The sequence below is a fragment of the Halichoerus grypus genome, chromosome 10, assembly GCF_964656455.1.
Source record: "Halichoerus grypus chromosome 10, mHalGry1.hap1.1, whole genome shotgun sequence".
Lineage (NCBI taxonomy): Eukaryota > Metazoa > Chordata > Mammalia > Carnivora > Phocidae > Halichoerus > Halichoerus grypus.
Window position 1 is genome coordinate 75,517,026 of NC_135721.1, and position 16,404 is coordinate 75,533,429.

General features: G+C 41.4%; 1 protein-coding gene across 4 annotated transcripts in view; it reads left to right on the forward strand.

Annotated features, from left to right (window-relative positions):
* The window catches only part of C10H2orf92 (chromosome 10 C2orf92 homolog), a 40,575-nt gene that overhangs the window by 5,094 nt on the left and 19,077 nt on the right, over positions 1 to 16,404 (forward strand). For 2 of the 4 annotated variants that reach the window (XM_078056639.1, XM_078056642.1), the window contains exon 2: positions 10,924 to 10,986. In XM_078056639.1, the coding sequence (XP_077912765.1) occupies positions 10,924 to 10,986 (63 nt within the window). Of the gene's footprint in view, positions 1 to 5,398; positions 5,530 to 7,906; positions 8,022 to 10,923; positions 10,987 to 16,404 lie in introns of those variants that run through there. The other 2 variants (XM_078056640.1, XM_078056641.1) reach the window with 2 other exon arrangements.

The following is a 16,404-nucleotide window of genomic DNA, read 5'->3' on the forward strand; positions in this document are numbered from 1 at the left end:
AGAATCTGATTCTTGGTTTCTCCCTCTTTCTCTTTTTTAACCTTTGCTCATTTTTTGTTGGTTTCTTAAATTCCACATATGAGTGAAATCATATGGTATTCGTCTTTCTCTGACTGGCTTATTTCTGTTAGCATTATAGTCTCTTGCTCTATCCATGTTGTTGCAAATGGCAAGATTTCAGTCTTTTCTTATGGCATATATCTATTATCTATCTATCTGTCTATCTATCTATCTATCTATCTCACATCGTCTTTATCCATTCATCTGTCGATGGACACTTGGGCTGCTTCCATAATTTGGCTATTGTAAATAATTCTGCAGTAAACACAGGGGTGCATGTATTCCTTTGAATTAGTGTTTTTGTATTTTGGGGGTAAATACCCAGTAGTGTGATTCCTGGATAATAGGATAGTTCTATTTTTAACTTTCTGAGGAACTTCCATACTGTTTTCCACAGTGGCGGCACAAGTTTGCACAAGTGTTCCTATTTTTCCACATCCTCACCAACGCTTTGTTGTTTTTTAAATTTAATTAATTAACTACTTTTTAATTTTTTAATTTATATATATTTTTTTGTTTTGTTTTTTGATATTGTTATTTTAAGAATTTTTTGGTGTATAGGTCTTATACTCTTTCATCAAGTTTATTACTAAATGTTTTATATTTCTGATGCTATTATCAATGGTATTTTTAAAATTTCAATTTCTAATTGTTTAATGTCAGTAGATAGAAATACAATTGATTTTTAAAAATAGATTTTATTTTTTAGAGCAATTTTAGGTTTATAGAAAAATGATGCAGAAGGTTAACAGTTCCCATATACCTCCACCCCTTACCCTCTTTCCCCTATTATTTTTTTAAAGATTTATTTATTTGAGAGAGAAAGAGTGCACGTGCCCATGCACGAGTGGGGGGAGGGACAGATGGAGAGAATCTTCAAGCAGACTCCCTGCTAATCAGGGAGACTGACTCAACTTGAGGCTAAATCCCACAAGCCATGAGATCGTGACCTGAGCCAAAATCACTAGAGGGACACTTAACCAACTGAGCCATCCAGGCGCCCCTTCCCCTATTATTAACATCTTGTTTTAGTGTGGTACATTTGTTATAATTTATGAACCAATATTGATACATTATTATTAACTAAGGTCTGTAGCTTATACTAGGGTTCACTGTTTTGTACATCCTGTGGGTTTTGATAAATACATAATGTCATATAATCACCATTACTGTATCATACAGAATAGTTTTATGGCCCTAAAAAATCACCTATGTTCCACCTATTCATTCCTCCCTCCTCCTGAATCCCTGGCAACCTGATCTTTTTACTGTTTGGTTTTGCCTTTTACAGAATGTCATGTAGCTGGAACCATACAGCATGTAGCCTTTTCAGACTGGCTTCTCTCACTTAGTGTTAGGCATTTAAGTTTCCTCTATGTGTTTCTGTGGCTTGATAGCTCATTTCTTCTTATTGCGAAATGATATTCCATTGTTTCAATGTACCACAGTTTGTTTATCCATTCATCTATTGAAGGGTATTTTAGTTGCTTTCAATTTTTGGCAATTATGAACAAAGCTGGTGTAAACATTCATATGCAGCTTTTTGTGTAAATGTGATTTCAACTCATTTGGGTAAATACCTAGGAGTGTGATTGGTGGATGGTGAACCTATGCTTTTTTGTTAAAAACCACCAAACTTCATTCCAAAGTGGCTGTACTATTTTTTTTTTTTTTAAAGATTTTATTTATTTGAGAGAGAGAGAGCACAAGCAGGGGGAGCGGCAGGCAGAGTGAGAAGCAGGCTCCCCGCTGAGCAAGCAGCTGATGTGGGGCTCGATCCGAGAACCCTGGGATCGTGACCTGAGCCAAAGGCAGACACTTAACCTACTGAGCCACCCAGGTGTCCTGTGGCTGTACTATTTTACATTCCCACCAGTAATGAATGAGAATTCCTGTTGCTGCACATACTCACCAGCATTTGTTGTCAGTGTTTTGGACTTTAGCTGTTTTAATAGCTGTATATGGCATCTCATTACTGTTTTAATTTGCAATTCCCTAATGACACATGATGTTGAGCATCTTTTCACATGCTTATTTGCTACTTGTATATCTTCTTGGTGAGGTGTTTGTTCAGATCTTTTGCCCATTTTTAATTTTTTTTTTTTTTAGTTTTAAGAATTCTTTGTATATTTTAATTAATTAATTAATTTTTAAAGATTTATTTATTTATTATTTTAGAGAGACAGTGAGCAGGGGGAGGGGCAGAGAGAGAGGGAGAGAATCCTGAAGCAGACTTCCCACTGAGCATAGAGCCCAACACGGGGCTCAATCCCAGGACCCCAAGATCATGACCTGAGCCGAAATCCAGAGTTGGCTGCCTAACCGACTGACCCACCCAGGCACCCCTATTTATTTATTTTTAAAGTAGGCTCCATGCCCAGTGTGGGGCCCAAGATGGGGCCCGAACTCACCACTCCAAGATTAAGACCTGAGCTGAGATCAAGAGTCAGATGCTTAACCCACTGAGACATCCAGGTGTCCCAAGAATTCTTTGTATATTGTAGATACAAGCCCTTTATTACATATGTGTTTCAAAAATATCTTCTCCTAGTCTGTGGCTTGTCTTTCCATTCTGTTAATACAATTGATTTTTCAATATTGACCTTGTATCCTGCCACCTTACTAAACTCATTTTTTCTTAGGATTTCTTAGAATTTTCTACGTAGATGATCAAGTCAACTGAGAACAAAGACAGTTCTACTTCTTCCTTTCTTTTTTTTTTTTAAGAGGGGGGAGGGGCAGAGGGAGAGAGAGAATTTTTTTTTTTTTTGAGAGAGAGAATATTAAGTGGACTCCACACCCAGCCTGGAGCCCCATGTGGGGCTCTATGTCACTACCCTGAGATCATGACCTGAGCTGAAATCAAGCTAATGCTTAACCAATTGAGCCACCCAGGTGCCCCTCCTTCTTCCTTTCTAATTCATATGCCTTTCATTTCTTTTTATTGCCTTATTGCATGGGTAGACTTTAGAACAATGTTGAATGAAAGGGGTGAGAATGACATTTTTGCACTGATCCCGAGATTAGGGAGAAAGCATTTTGCTATGATATATGTTACTGTAGATTTTTTATAGATGCCCTTTATCAAACTGAGAAAGTTCCCTTTATTTTACATCAATGGGAGTTTTATCCTAAATGGATGGTAGATTTTGTCAAGTACTTTTTCTGCATCTAATGTGATGATCATATGACTTTTCTATTAATGTGATGAATTACAGTTATCTATTTTTGAATGTTCAAGCAGCCTTGCATTCTTGGAATAAGCCGCACTTAGTTGTGGTATGTTAGTCTTTAAAAAATAATGTTGGATTCAATTTGCTAAAATTTTGTTAAGAATTCTTACATCTTTGGGGCGCCTGCGTGGCTCAGTTGGTTAAGTGTCTGCCTTTGGCTCAGGTCATGATCCCAGGGTCCCAGGATTGAGCCCCACATCGGGCTCCCTGCTCAGTGGGGAGTCTACTTCTCCTTCCTCTGCCCCTTCCCCTGCTTGTGCTCTCTCTCTCTCAAATAAATAAATACAATCTTTAGAAAAAAAGAATTCTTGCATCTTTTATGAAAGATATTGGCCTATAGTTTTCTTTTATTATAATATCTTTGTCTGGTTTGGTATTAGGATAATGCTGGTCTCATAGAATGAGTTAGGAAGTATTTCTTCAGTTTCAACTTTTCAGAAGAGTTTGTATAGAGTTGATGATGTTTATTCCTTAAATATTGGTAGAGTTAACCAGTGAAGCCATCTGGACTTTGAGTTTTCTTTGTGGGAAAGTTTGTATCCACAAATTCAGTTTCTTTAACATAGAGCTTTTTCTTTCTTTTTTTCTTTTTTTAAAGGTCTTATTTATTTATTTGACAGAGAGAGACAGTGAGAGAGGGAACACAAGCAGGGGGAGTGGGAGAGGGAGAAGCAGGCCTCCCGCTGAGCAGGGAGCCCAGTGTGGGGCTCAATCCCAGGACCCTGAGATCATGACCCGAGCCGAAGGCAGTCGCTCAACCGACTGAGCCACCCAGGTGCCCTGAGCTTTTTCTTTTTTAAAAAGAAAAACAATTTCTTTTTTGTAGAGCTATTTAGGTTATTTTTTTTCTTGAGCAAGTTCTGTTTATATCTTTCAAGGAATCTGTGCATTTTATTTGACTTGTAGAAGCTATTGACAAAAAGTTGTTCATTATGTAATGTCATTTTCCTTTTAACATCTGTAGTATCTGTAGTGATGTCTACTCTCACATTCCTGATATTGGTAATGGGTGTCTTCTCTCTTTTTCCCTCATCCGTCTGGCTAGAGGTTTATCTATTTTACTGATTTTCTCAAAGAACCAGTTTTTGGTTTCATTGATTTTTTTTTTTTTTTTTTTAAAGATTTTATTCATTTATTTAATTGACAGAGAGAGAGAGACAGCAAGAGAGGGAACACAAGCAGGGTGAGGGGCAGAAGAAGCAGGCTTCCCGCAGAGCAGGGAGCCCGATGCGGGGCTCGATCCCAGGACCCTGAGATCATGACCTGAGCCGAAAGCAGACGCTTAACCGACTGAGCCACCCAGGCGCCCTCATTGATTTTTTTTATTATGTTATGTTAATCACCATACATTACATCATTAGTTTTTGATGTAGTGTTCCATGATTCATTGTTTGCATATAGCACCCAGTGCTCCATTCAATATGTGCTCTCTTTAATACCCATCACCACGCTAACCCATCCCCCCAGCCCCCTCCCCTCTAGAACCCTCAGTTTGTTTCTCAGAGCCCATAGTCTCTCATGGTTCATCTCCCCCTCTGATTTCCGCCCCCCCTTCACTTTTCCCTTCCTACTATCTTCTTCTTCTTCTTCTTTTTTTTAAACATATAATGTATTATTTGTTTCAGAGGTACAGGTCTGTGATTCATCAGTCTTACACAATTCACAGTGCTCACCATAGCACATCTCCTCCCCAATGTCTATCACCCAGCCACCCCATCCCTCCCACCCCCCACCACTCCAGCAACCCTCAGTTTGTTTCATTGACTTTTTTCAGTGGTTTTTACATTATTAAAAGATAACAATAGGGGCACCTGGGTGGCTCAGTCAGTTAAGCTTCTGCCTTCAGCTCTGGTCATGATCTTGGGGTCCTAGGATTGAGCCCCACCCACATCAGGCTCCCTGCTCAGCAGGGAGTCTGCTTCTCCATCTCCCTCTCCCTCTGCTCCTCCCCCCTGCTCATGCTCTCTCTCTGTCTCTCAAATAAATAAATAAATAAATCTTTCAAAAAAAGGTAACAACAACAACAAACAAAGAAGAATATGTGACAGAGACATATGTGGTCTCTGAAGCCTAAAATATTTTCTATTTGGCTTTTTATAGAAAAAGTTTATTGACTCCTGCTCTCGACCTGGATGACTGCATAATTATAGATGTTTTCCCTTCATGCCTAGATACTCAACAAATCTGCCTGGAAATAAGAGAAATGAGGCAGAAAAAGGCTAATGATCACTTAAATGTAAGTGCCATAGGGTGCACTTAGGTTGCAAAGCAGCCTGAATTCTGTTCCTCTGGTGATGTGAGCAGATGGAAGGGAAGGGAAGGGGTAAATGGGAGAGGGGGTGGTAAGTATTCTGGGAATAGGACTCACTAGGATTCAGTAGTGGCCTGAAGAATGTTAAGGGGACTTACCTGGCCTCTTATTTCATCAGCAGTAAAATGAAGGTGATGCTGGTGTAGTCCCCACAGGGGCAATGGAGGTGGGGAAGGTGGCCAGACTTGGGGATGTGTGGGAAAATCGAACAGAGAGGATTTGTTCATGGACTGGATGTGTGGTGAGAGAGAGAGAAAGGAGTCTAGGATGAACCCGGGATTTTGGCCTGAGTGCGTGGAAGGATGGAGTTGTTGCTGAGATGGGGAGAGTAACAGGAGTGGGCAGTGAGGATCAAGAGTTAGGTGGTTGTGCCTCTTGAGTTTGAAGTTAGCCTATTTTTTCCATTGCCTTGGTTTCTACTAACCCTCAGCACTGTGTGACGTCTCCCTGGTAAAAGGCCCCCAGTGGACTCCATTTCCACCTCACACCTAGCCCACACTCAGCCCTTTCCAAGGTTTTGCTCCACTGAAGTTTCACCCATCTCTTTTCTCATGTCTTTTCCTCCCCTGGGTATTTTTTTCCCATCTACCAGGACACATTTTTGGTATTTCCACACATAGGGTAGGTTTACTCTTTCTGCAGGAGATTTTAGACCATCTTGGGCTGCTGTGTTTTCTCACAACAAAGGCAAGTGGCAGAAGTGAGGGAGTCAGTGCCTGGAGTTAGTGTTTATTTTTCTATTTACTGATAATTTGAAGTTGGACATTTTCTGTCTTTTGGGTATGCTGAGGGTGTGAGTCTTGTGTTGTTCTATATGTTGCTTTTGTTGTTCTATTTTTTGTTTTTGTGAAGATATTTTAGAGAAGTAGGTTTTATGGGGCTGCCATTACCTAATGTTATGGGTTGAATTGTATCCCCCTTCCTAAATTTATATGTTGATGCCCTCATGCACAGTACCTCAGAATGTGGCTCTATTTGGCCTGTCTTTACAGAGGCAGTCAAGTTACAGTGAAGTTCTTAGGGTGGGTCCCAAGCCCGTATGACTTGTATCCTTATAAGAAGAGGAAATTTGGACACAGATACATATGGAGGAAAGATAATGTGAAGATGTAGGGAGAAGACAATCATTTATAAGCCAAGAAGAGAGGCCTTAGTAAGAACCAACCCTGCTGACACCTTGATCTTGGACTTCTAGCCTCCAGAACTATAAAATAATAGATTTCTATTATTTAAGCACGCCTCCCCTTATTTTGTGGTGCTTTTTTATGGCAGTCCCAGTAAGCTAAGATGCCTGAGTCACTCAGAATTCTAATATATAACTTTTTGTGTAACTTTTTGTCCCCTAAAGGTCTCTTCAGTCCCTGACTGCATTCAGTGCATGAGCCTAAGGGCTAAAGGCAGGGCTGGCTACATAATTTGTGGGATTCAGTGCAAAATAAAAATGTGGGGAAGAATGTACAGTTAAATGTGCTATAATATAAAGATTTTACCTTTAAAAATAGTTATGTTTATAAAACATAATAGGGGAAACAGTGATACACATGTGACAACATCAACTTTTGTATATATTTTCAGAGTTATAATCATATATATATATTTTTTAGATTTCATTTATTTATTTGAGAGAGAGAGTGAGAGAGAGAGAGAGCATGAGGGGGGTTGGGGAGAGGGAGAAGCAGACTCCCCACTGAGCAGGGAGCCTGAGGCGGGGCTCAATCCCAGGACCCTGGGATCATGACCTGAGCTGCAGACGCTTAACCGACTGAGCCTCCCAGGTGCCCCAGAGTTATAATCATATATAATACAATAAATAACAATACTTTCCTAATGCAATATCTTGATTTAGCGTAAGATTTTTCTGACTACCCTAGCTACTTCCAATTCACTTAAGCTGATTTGTGTGTGTGTGTGTGTGTGTGTGTGTGTGTGTGTGTGTGTATAATTTTTAAGTAATCTCCACATCCAACATGGGGCTCAAACTCACAACCCCAAGATCAAGAGTCACATACTCCACCGACTGAGCCAGCCAGGTGCCCCTCACTTAAGTTGATTTAGTTGATTTTTCTGTCATGCACAACTTAAGAGTCCTGGTTAATATCCTACCATCTTCAGGCTGCAGTGCACACAGGATGGAGGAGGGTACTGCAGAGCCGAAGGGGTGTGTGGAAAGCCTGTTTCCTCAGGGTGTCCAGTGGCCCCTTCTCGTCCCTCTCCACAGACACCAGGCCCTGCCCCCTCCCCCTGTAGAACTGCCCTCCATCTTGCTTCCTGGTGTGACTTCACAGACCTTCTGGTTCTGCAGTATCCTGGAGCTCGAGGCTGTTATGGCTGAAGGATTTCAGGAGAGATACAGACTATGGCAAAGAAGAGAGGAGCAGAGACCCTCTTCTTTGTTCTCTTCCTGGACTGTTGGCAAGGTACAGAGCTCTACCCTCCCAAAGGTCCTGTCACAAGTATAGTGTGGCAGATACCCAAGTAAGAGACTCCCTGTGAACCTAAATCAGGAGGGAGATGGTGTTCTCCTCCCGCAGGTGGAATGGTGAACGCAGGATTTTTCCCCACCTCTACCTTCCTTACCTCCCTGAATCCACCGTAGGGACTTCTTGCTCGGAAGCGGCTAACTTTAACATTTTTCCTGACTGAAGCTTTCTCAGAGGACCTCTGTGGGAGGGTAGCCCACAGGCACACTGAGCTTTTTGTTACAAAATTTTTCAAACATATACAAAAGTAGAAAGAGTAGTATGAACCTCTATGCACTAATTAGGCCAATCTTGTTTCATCTATCCCCTCATACACACACACACACACATACACATTTTAAATAACAGCTTTGTTGAGATATAATTCACATAACATAAAATTCACCCTTTTAAGTATATAATTCAGTGGTTTTTAGTATATTCACAGAGTTGTGAATCAGCACTGCTTAATTTAATTTAATTTAATTTTTTAAAGATTCTATTTATTTATTTGTCAGAGAGAGAGAGAGAGCACAAGCAGGGGGAGCGGTGGGCAGAAGGAGAAGCAGACTCCCTGCTGAGCAAGGAGCCCGATGTGGGACTCCATCCCAGGACCCTGGGATCATGACCTGAGCTGAAGGCAGATGCTCAACTGACTGAGCCACCCAGGCACCCCAACACTGCTTAATTTCAGAACATTTTCATCACTCCATAAAGCACTATCACACTCACTAGCTGTCACTCCCCATTCCCTCTTTCCCACAGTCCCTGGCAACCACTAATGTACTGACTGCTCTATGGAGTTGTCTCTTCTGGATATTTCCTATATGGAATCATACAACGTGTGATCTTTTGTGACTGGCTTCTTTCGTGTAACAGGTTTCATGGTTCAGCCACCCTGTAGCCTGTGTCAGTATTTCAGTCCTTTCTGTGGCCCAACAATATTCCCTTGTATGCATAATGCCACAGTTCGTCAATCCATTTATCAGTTGGCGGACATTTGGGTTGTTACCACTTTTTAGCTATCTGAATCATGCCGTTATGAACATTTTAGGAACATAGATTTTTCAAAGTGAACATTAGATTTACATCCTCTATTTTTAGGGTTTTACTGCATTTGGAACCACTTTTGCTATTTACTAAACTAATTGGCCGACAGCATTCTGGCACATTCTCTCAGTGTAAAGATACTGGGCCTGTGGAGCAAAGCAAAAAGGACAGGAGGTACATTATACAAATCATACAAATCAAAACATTATATAAATGTCAGGGGTGACATCAGGACAAGGGGAGAATGTGACTATTCTTTGTCAGGGCACTTTAAAAACCAAAGCATTTTTGTGAACAAACATTCTACTGCTTGGGCTTACTTCCACTTCCACTGTGTGGATTCTTTTTTTTTTTTTTTTTTAAGATTTTATTTATTTATTTGAGAGAGAGAGAATGAGAGAGAGCACATGAGAGTGGGGAGGGTCAGAGGGAGAAGCAGACTCCCTGCCGAGCAGGGAGCCCGATGCGGGACTCGATCCAGGGACTCCAGGATCATGACCTGAGCCGAAGGCAGTCGCCTAACCAACTGAGCCACCCAGGCGCCCCACTGTGTGGATTCTTAATGATTCACTAATGTCTCAGCAAAAGAGAACTTTTTATTTCTTTCATTTACCAAAAAGCCTTCAGAACTGGAAGCATTGTCTGTGTACTATTAACTACCTGATTACCAGTTTTCCTATAGAGTGGAAAGCTGCCATGAGCACACATTACTAACGTTTATGCAGATTTTCTGTCAGGAAACCGAGTGAGACTCGGCATTGCCACTGGTTGTAAGAAGTTCAAATTCTTGCCGATACTTTATGAATGTGGTGGCACTCAGTAGGTGGGTATTATGGCCCTAACAACCCTTCATGAGGGGATAGGTATCTCTTTCTTGGTGGTTTGCCCACTCCCCTGGGGCCGGAGAAAGGGCTGGCCTTGACCTAGAATCAAGACATCACAACATCCGTAAAGAGAAAAGCCTGAAGTATAGTTCAAAATTCCACAAGTTGCTACAGTTTTTTTTTTTTTTTTCGTTAAGCACAGTCAATCCATATCCTTGACGTGGCCACATGAGTGTCACGTGGCTTGAAGGCTTGAAGTCAGTCCATGGCATCCTAGGGGAGACTGTTGACCCAGTGCTTTTCCATTTATACCTTCATTTTTGTATTCGTCAGTGACAACATCAGGAATTCCTTGTGCTTATCAAACAGATCAGGGAGGGGTGGCCTGAGGCCCTCCAAGCCCCCTCCAAACATAGACCCTAGTGTGGATTAATGCAGAGTATGCAGCAGTTTTGTTCTCTGCCCTCCAAAACAAGAAGGCATCCCATTTCCAAGATGGTCAAAGTCATGCCTTGTTGGCATCATTTCTTATGGAGGGGAAAGTGTTTGTTGAGAAGACACTGAGATGTGTGTCCATCTGTCTTTTTGCTCCCCTCCAACACTGATCACTGAGCATAACCATCCAGTGCCCCTTCTTGCCATTCATAGTAGATACTAACACTGGGATATGATAAGGGGAGAACACTTTTCCATCTACAGATGACATCAGCACATTTCATCTCAGCCCCTCCTCACAGGCCTCTTGTGGTTGGCACCTTTCTCACCAGTCTCAGATGGGAAAACCAAATCCCTCAGAACTTTACTGCCCAAGATCACAAGGCACTCAGAAGGTGGACTAGAACCCAAGTCCAGTGCTCTTCCTCCTAGAGCAGGTGAAGTGCGTGATGCTCCTCTCAAAACACCATGTAAAAAAGTATTGATTTAAAAAGATTTCATGTAGATCCAATGAGTGATTTAATCACAGCTAAGGTTTATTTTCCCCACAGGTTCAAATACTGGATTTTCATCAAGTTCAAAAAATTGGGATGAAGGTTTGTCTAAACTATTCGGTAAGTAATCTCCTCATGTGAAGTCTCCATGCTGTTTTGAAGAGTGTCACGCTTTTCCAGGGTTGTCTCTCAGATAATCCGATGCTTTGGTGGGAGGGAAAGTGCTTGCCTTGAGGCTAGAACCAGTTCTTTGAAGTGTCAGAGTCCCAGGAAATTAGGCAAAGTATAGAAGATAGATACTTGGAAAGGATTCTGCTCCTCAGAGAGGGGTCCATGCAGCAGAACAGGGCCACCATGTGGGAGTTATTGCAAGTGCTGAGTCAGAGCCCACCTTAGACCAGCTGCATCACATCTGCCTGACAAGGTGCCCGGGAGATTTCTGCAGCGGTGGGATGGTGAGGCCCTGAGGCTGAGATAAACCTTCTCCCCAGGTCCTCAGCCCTAGTTGAGCATGAGAATCCCCTGGGAAGATTGTTAAAAAGAGACAGATCTTCTTCCCCTCTCCCCACCACCCCAGGGATCAGATTCCTTGGTGTGGGATGATTCTGCCCTGAGACTTTTTGCCCAGAGAAATCTCTCCTCTCTGGTGTTGTTATGTGGGTTAGGAGTAGACACTGTGGGTTACATCTTGTCTGAGAAAGAGCTCTCAGGAGTGTGAACACTGATGCCTCCCTCTGGGTTAGGACGTGTTGGATGTTCTGATCACAGAGCTATGCCTGCCAATCCTGCTTGGAAGGGGGATATCTCTCTACACAGGACATGGACCTTTTTTCCAGGAGCTGCCCATGTTGGGAATTCTGGGTTTGTCCTTCCTCCACGTGTGCTATTAAAGAGGCTCCAGTAAATCTGCACTGAGTGTCTGGCTGATTGAATGACGGGTAGGTTACCATGATTGAAGGAGTGAAGGGATGCAGATAGCTCTTGCAGCCCCCTTACTGTGCTTCCAGGAATTCTTACCCGGGAATCAGAAGACGTTTGTCCTTCTTGCAGGAGCCCCATGTCTCTGAATCCCATTCCACATGTGTGGAAGGGGAGTGAGTGAGTGTGAAGATGGGTGTCTGGTTTGGGGTTTGGGAGGATCCCATCATCCCCCAAAGGCCTACTGACCTGCCCAGCGCCATGTCCGTGTTGGCCTTGGCATTGGTGGGCCACCAATAAACTTTCCAGGTTCTCTCTGAGCAACAATTCAGGATCCTGTAGATCAACACATGTATCAGGGAAGCGGCTAGTAATGAGAACTCATCATCTTACTTGTAATTCTGATAGCTGATTTTTTGGTGTTGCTATCATAAGCACCTATTTTACCAAGTGAGTAGACCACCCACCAATGTACCAACAGCCCTTGAAAAAGGACTCAGAATAAATACTGTATTAATGGAATTCATGATTATTTTCTGTGGCTTAGCAAAGTAAACCTAGAAGGAGAAAATGAAACTGTTGTCCCCCAGGGACAGATAGACACTGTCTTTAAAAAAGAAAGAAGGGTGCCTGGGTGGCTCTGTCGGTTAGGTGTCCAACTCTTGGTTTCAGCTCAGGTCATGATCTCAGGGTCGTGAGATTGAGCCCCACCTCGGGCTCCATGGTCAGTAGGGAGTCTGCTTGAGATTCTCTCTCTCCCTCTCCCCCTCCCTGCTCATGCTCTCTCTCTCTCTAAATAAATAGATAAAATCTTAAAAAAAATAAAATATAAATAAAAAGAAAATGATAGATTTCAAAAAATATAACTATGAAAAAGTACTAACAGTTTTATAAAGGAAGAGTTTTCTGAACTTGTAGAATCTGTTATCTATAAGTGCTGAGTCTTCTACCCCTCCCCCAGCCTCCACCCAATTTTTGTAGGTACAGTTTTCACATATAACATTTGTAAATGAATTTTGAAACTCTCTGAGGATAGCCTTGCCCTTTGGGTTTGTCATGTCTTGGCAGTCCTGATGTGACATGGAATTCTCTGGGTCAGTCCCTTTCTCACTCCTGGTTCTTCTCTGAAGCACAGGGAATGTCATGTGGGATCTCGGTGGAGGCTGTCACCTGGCTGCAGCAGCCCTCCCAGGACTACCTCAAAGACTTTTCATGATGCTTGCAGCTCACTGAGTTAGTGTCCCCAAGAGGCTAGTCCCAGGTTTCCTGCATGTCACGTACTGACCCATCAGGGCTGCTGAGATCACGGTGAGCACCAGAGTGTAGGCGAAGGGAGTCTACTGACAGCTAACATCTACATACAGGAGTGACTTTTGAGGTCTCAGTATCATGGTCAACTGGATCCAGAACTCAGCCTTACCTGGCAGGACCCACTCCTTCTTCTCCGTCTGTTCAGCCTAGTGCCTACCTTCTGGCTTTCTTGGGCTGAGTTAGTTTTCCTCTCCTGTCTGCTCCTGTCCCTTGCCATATTGCTCTGTGCAGCTGTGTCAGTGTGTTTGCTTGTGTCTGTGTGTACTTCTACCTCTCCCACATGTCTGGATGCCTCAGGGATGCAGACCAGGCAGTGGGTCTCAGTCTGCTTTGTTTTTGTCTTCTTTAAAATATTTAACCATTCAGCGCTGATGATGTATGTCAACCATTATACAGAGTTTCTTTGTACAATTTGGGTTCCAAATGTTTATTTTGGTCCTGTTATTTTGAAGTTGGACCACATTTTACCCCCAAACAGTGCTATATGATTCACAGTGATACCACCTTATGTACCCCTCCCCATATTTATTGATGCAAAATTGACATATAACACTGTGTAAGTTCAGGGTGTAAATATGGTGATTGATACACATATATAATGCAAAATAAAGAACACATAGTGTACCTAATTTCCTCCATCATGTCCCATAATTATTTTTTCTTTATGCTGTGAACATATAAAATCTACTCTCTTAGCAACTTTCAAGTACATAATACAGTATCATTGACTATAATCACAATGTTATACATTGTATCCCCAGAACTTACTCATCTTATAACTGGAACTTTGTAACTTTTGATCAATATCTCCCCATTTCCCCCACCCCTGACCCCTGGCAATCCACTGTTCTACTTTCTGTTTCTATGAGTTCAGCTTTTTTAGATTCTACATAGAAGTGAGATCATATAGTATTTGTGTTTCTCTGTCTGACTTATTTCATTTAGCATAATGCCCTCAAGGTCCATTTATGTTGTTGCAAAAAACAGGATTTCCTTCTTTCTCATGGATGAATAGTATTATGTAATATATTTTGTAATATTATGTAATATATATCATCACCTTTTCTTTCCATTCCTTCACTGATGGACACTTAAATTGTTTCTATGTCTTGGCTATTGTGACTAATGCTGCAGTGAACATAGGAATGCAGATAATCTCCTTGAGATCCTGTGTGCATTTCCTTTGGATATATACCCATAATTGGGACTGCTGGACATATGGTAATTCTATTTTTAATTTTTTGAGGACCTTCCATTCTGTTCCCTTGGAGCCCATACCGGTTTACATTCCCACCAACAGTGCATAAGGGTTCCCTTTCCTCCACATCCCATGAACACTTATTTCTTGTCTTTTTGATGATAGCCATTCTCACAGGTGTAAGAATGTGGTTTTGATTTGCATTTCCTTGATGATAAGTGATGTTGACACCATTTCAAGTATCTGTTGGCCATTTTTATGTCTTCTCTGGAATAATGTCTATCTAATTCTTCTGCCCATTTAAAAGTCATATTGTTTGTTTTTTTGCTATTGAGTTGTATGAGTTCTTTATGTATTTTGGATATTAACCACTTACTAGATATATGATTTGCAAATACTTTCTTCCATTCTGTAGGTTGCTTTTCATTTTGTTGATTGTTTCTTTTGCTGTATAAAAACTTTGTAGTTTGATGTAGTTCCACTTGTTTATTTTTGCTTTTGTTTCCTGTGCTTTTGATATCATATCCAAAAAATTGTTGCCAAGAACTATAGGAAACAAACTGAGCGTTGCTGGAGGGGAGGAGGGTAGGGGGATGGGGTAATTGGGTGTTGGGCATTAAGGAGGGCATTTGAAGTAATGAGCACTAGGTGTTGTATGCAACTGATGAATCACTAAATTCTACCTCTGAAACTAATAATACAGTATATGTTAATTAAATTGAATTTATGTATTTATTTATTTAAAAAGAATTTATTTATTTATTTGAGCAAGAGAGGGAGAGAGAGCAAGAGAGCACATGAGTGGGGGGAGGGGCAGAAGAAGAAGAGAGAGAATCTCAAGCAGACTCCACATTGAGTCGGTGCTTGATCTCATGACCCTGAGATCACGACCTGAGTGGAAATCAAGAGTCAGATGCTCAACCAACTGAGCCATCTAGACTCCTCTTAAATTGAATTTAAATAATAAATTAAAAAAAAACCAATGTCAAGGAACTTTTCTCTTATGATGTCATCTAGGAGTTTTGTGGTTTCAGTTATTCAGTTTTCTCAACACCATTTATTAAAAAGACTATCTTTTCCCCATTGAGTATTTTTGGCTCCCTTGTCAAATATGAGTTGACCGTATATGCAAGGTTTATTTTTGGGCTCTCAGTTTTGTTCCATTAGTCTATGTGTCTTTTTGTGCCGTACAATTTGTATGCTGTGATTGCTATAGCTTTGTAGTATAGTTTGAAATCAGGAAGTGTGGTGCCTCCAGCTTTGTTCCTTTCTCAGGATTCCTTTAGCTATTCAGGGTCTTCTGTGGTTCCAAATGAATTTTAGGATTGTTTTTTCTATTTCTGTGAAAATTGCCAGTGGGATTTTATTTATTTATTTATTTATTTGGAGCGAGAGCGTGTGCGCAGGGCATAGGGGCAGAGGGAGAGGGAGAGACAGAATCTTTTTTTAAAAAAATTTTTATTATTATGTTAATCACCATACATTACATCATTAGTTTTTGATGTAGTGTTCCATGATTCATTGTTTGTGCATAACACCCAGTGCTCCATGCAGAACGTGCCCTCTTTAATACCCATCACCAGGCTAACCCATCCTCCCACCCCTCTCCCCTCTAGAACCCTCAGTTTGTTTTTCAGAGTCCATTGTCTCTAATGGTTTGTCTCCCCCTCCGATTTCCCCCCCTTCATTCTTCCCCTCCTGCTATCTTCTTCTTCTTTTTTTTTCTTAACATATATTGCATTATTTGTTTCAGAGGTACAGATCTGTGATTCAACAGTCTTGCACAATTCACAGAGCTAACCATAGCACATACCCTCCCCAATGTCTATCACCCAGCCACCCCATCCCTCCCACCCCACCCCCCACTCCAGCAACCCTCAGTTTGTTTCCTGAGATTAAGAATTCCTCATATCAGTGAGGTCATATGATACATGTCTTTCTCTGATTGACTTATTTCGCTCAGCATAACACCCTCCAGTTCCATCCACATCATTGTAAATGGCAAGATTTCATTCCTTTTGATGGCTGCATAATATTCCATTGTATATATATACCACATCTTCTTTATCCATTCATCTGTCGATGGACATCTTGGCTCTTTCCACAGTTTG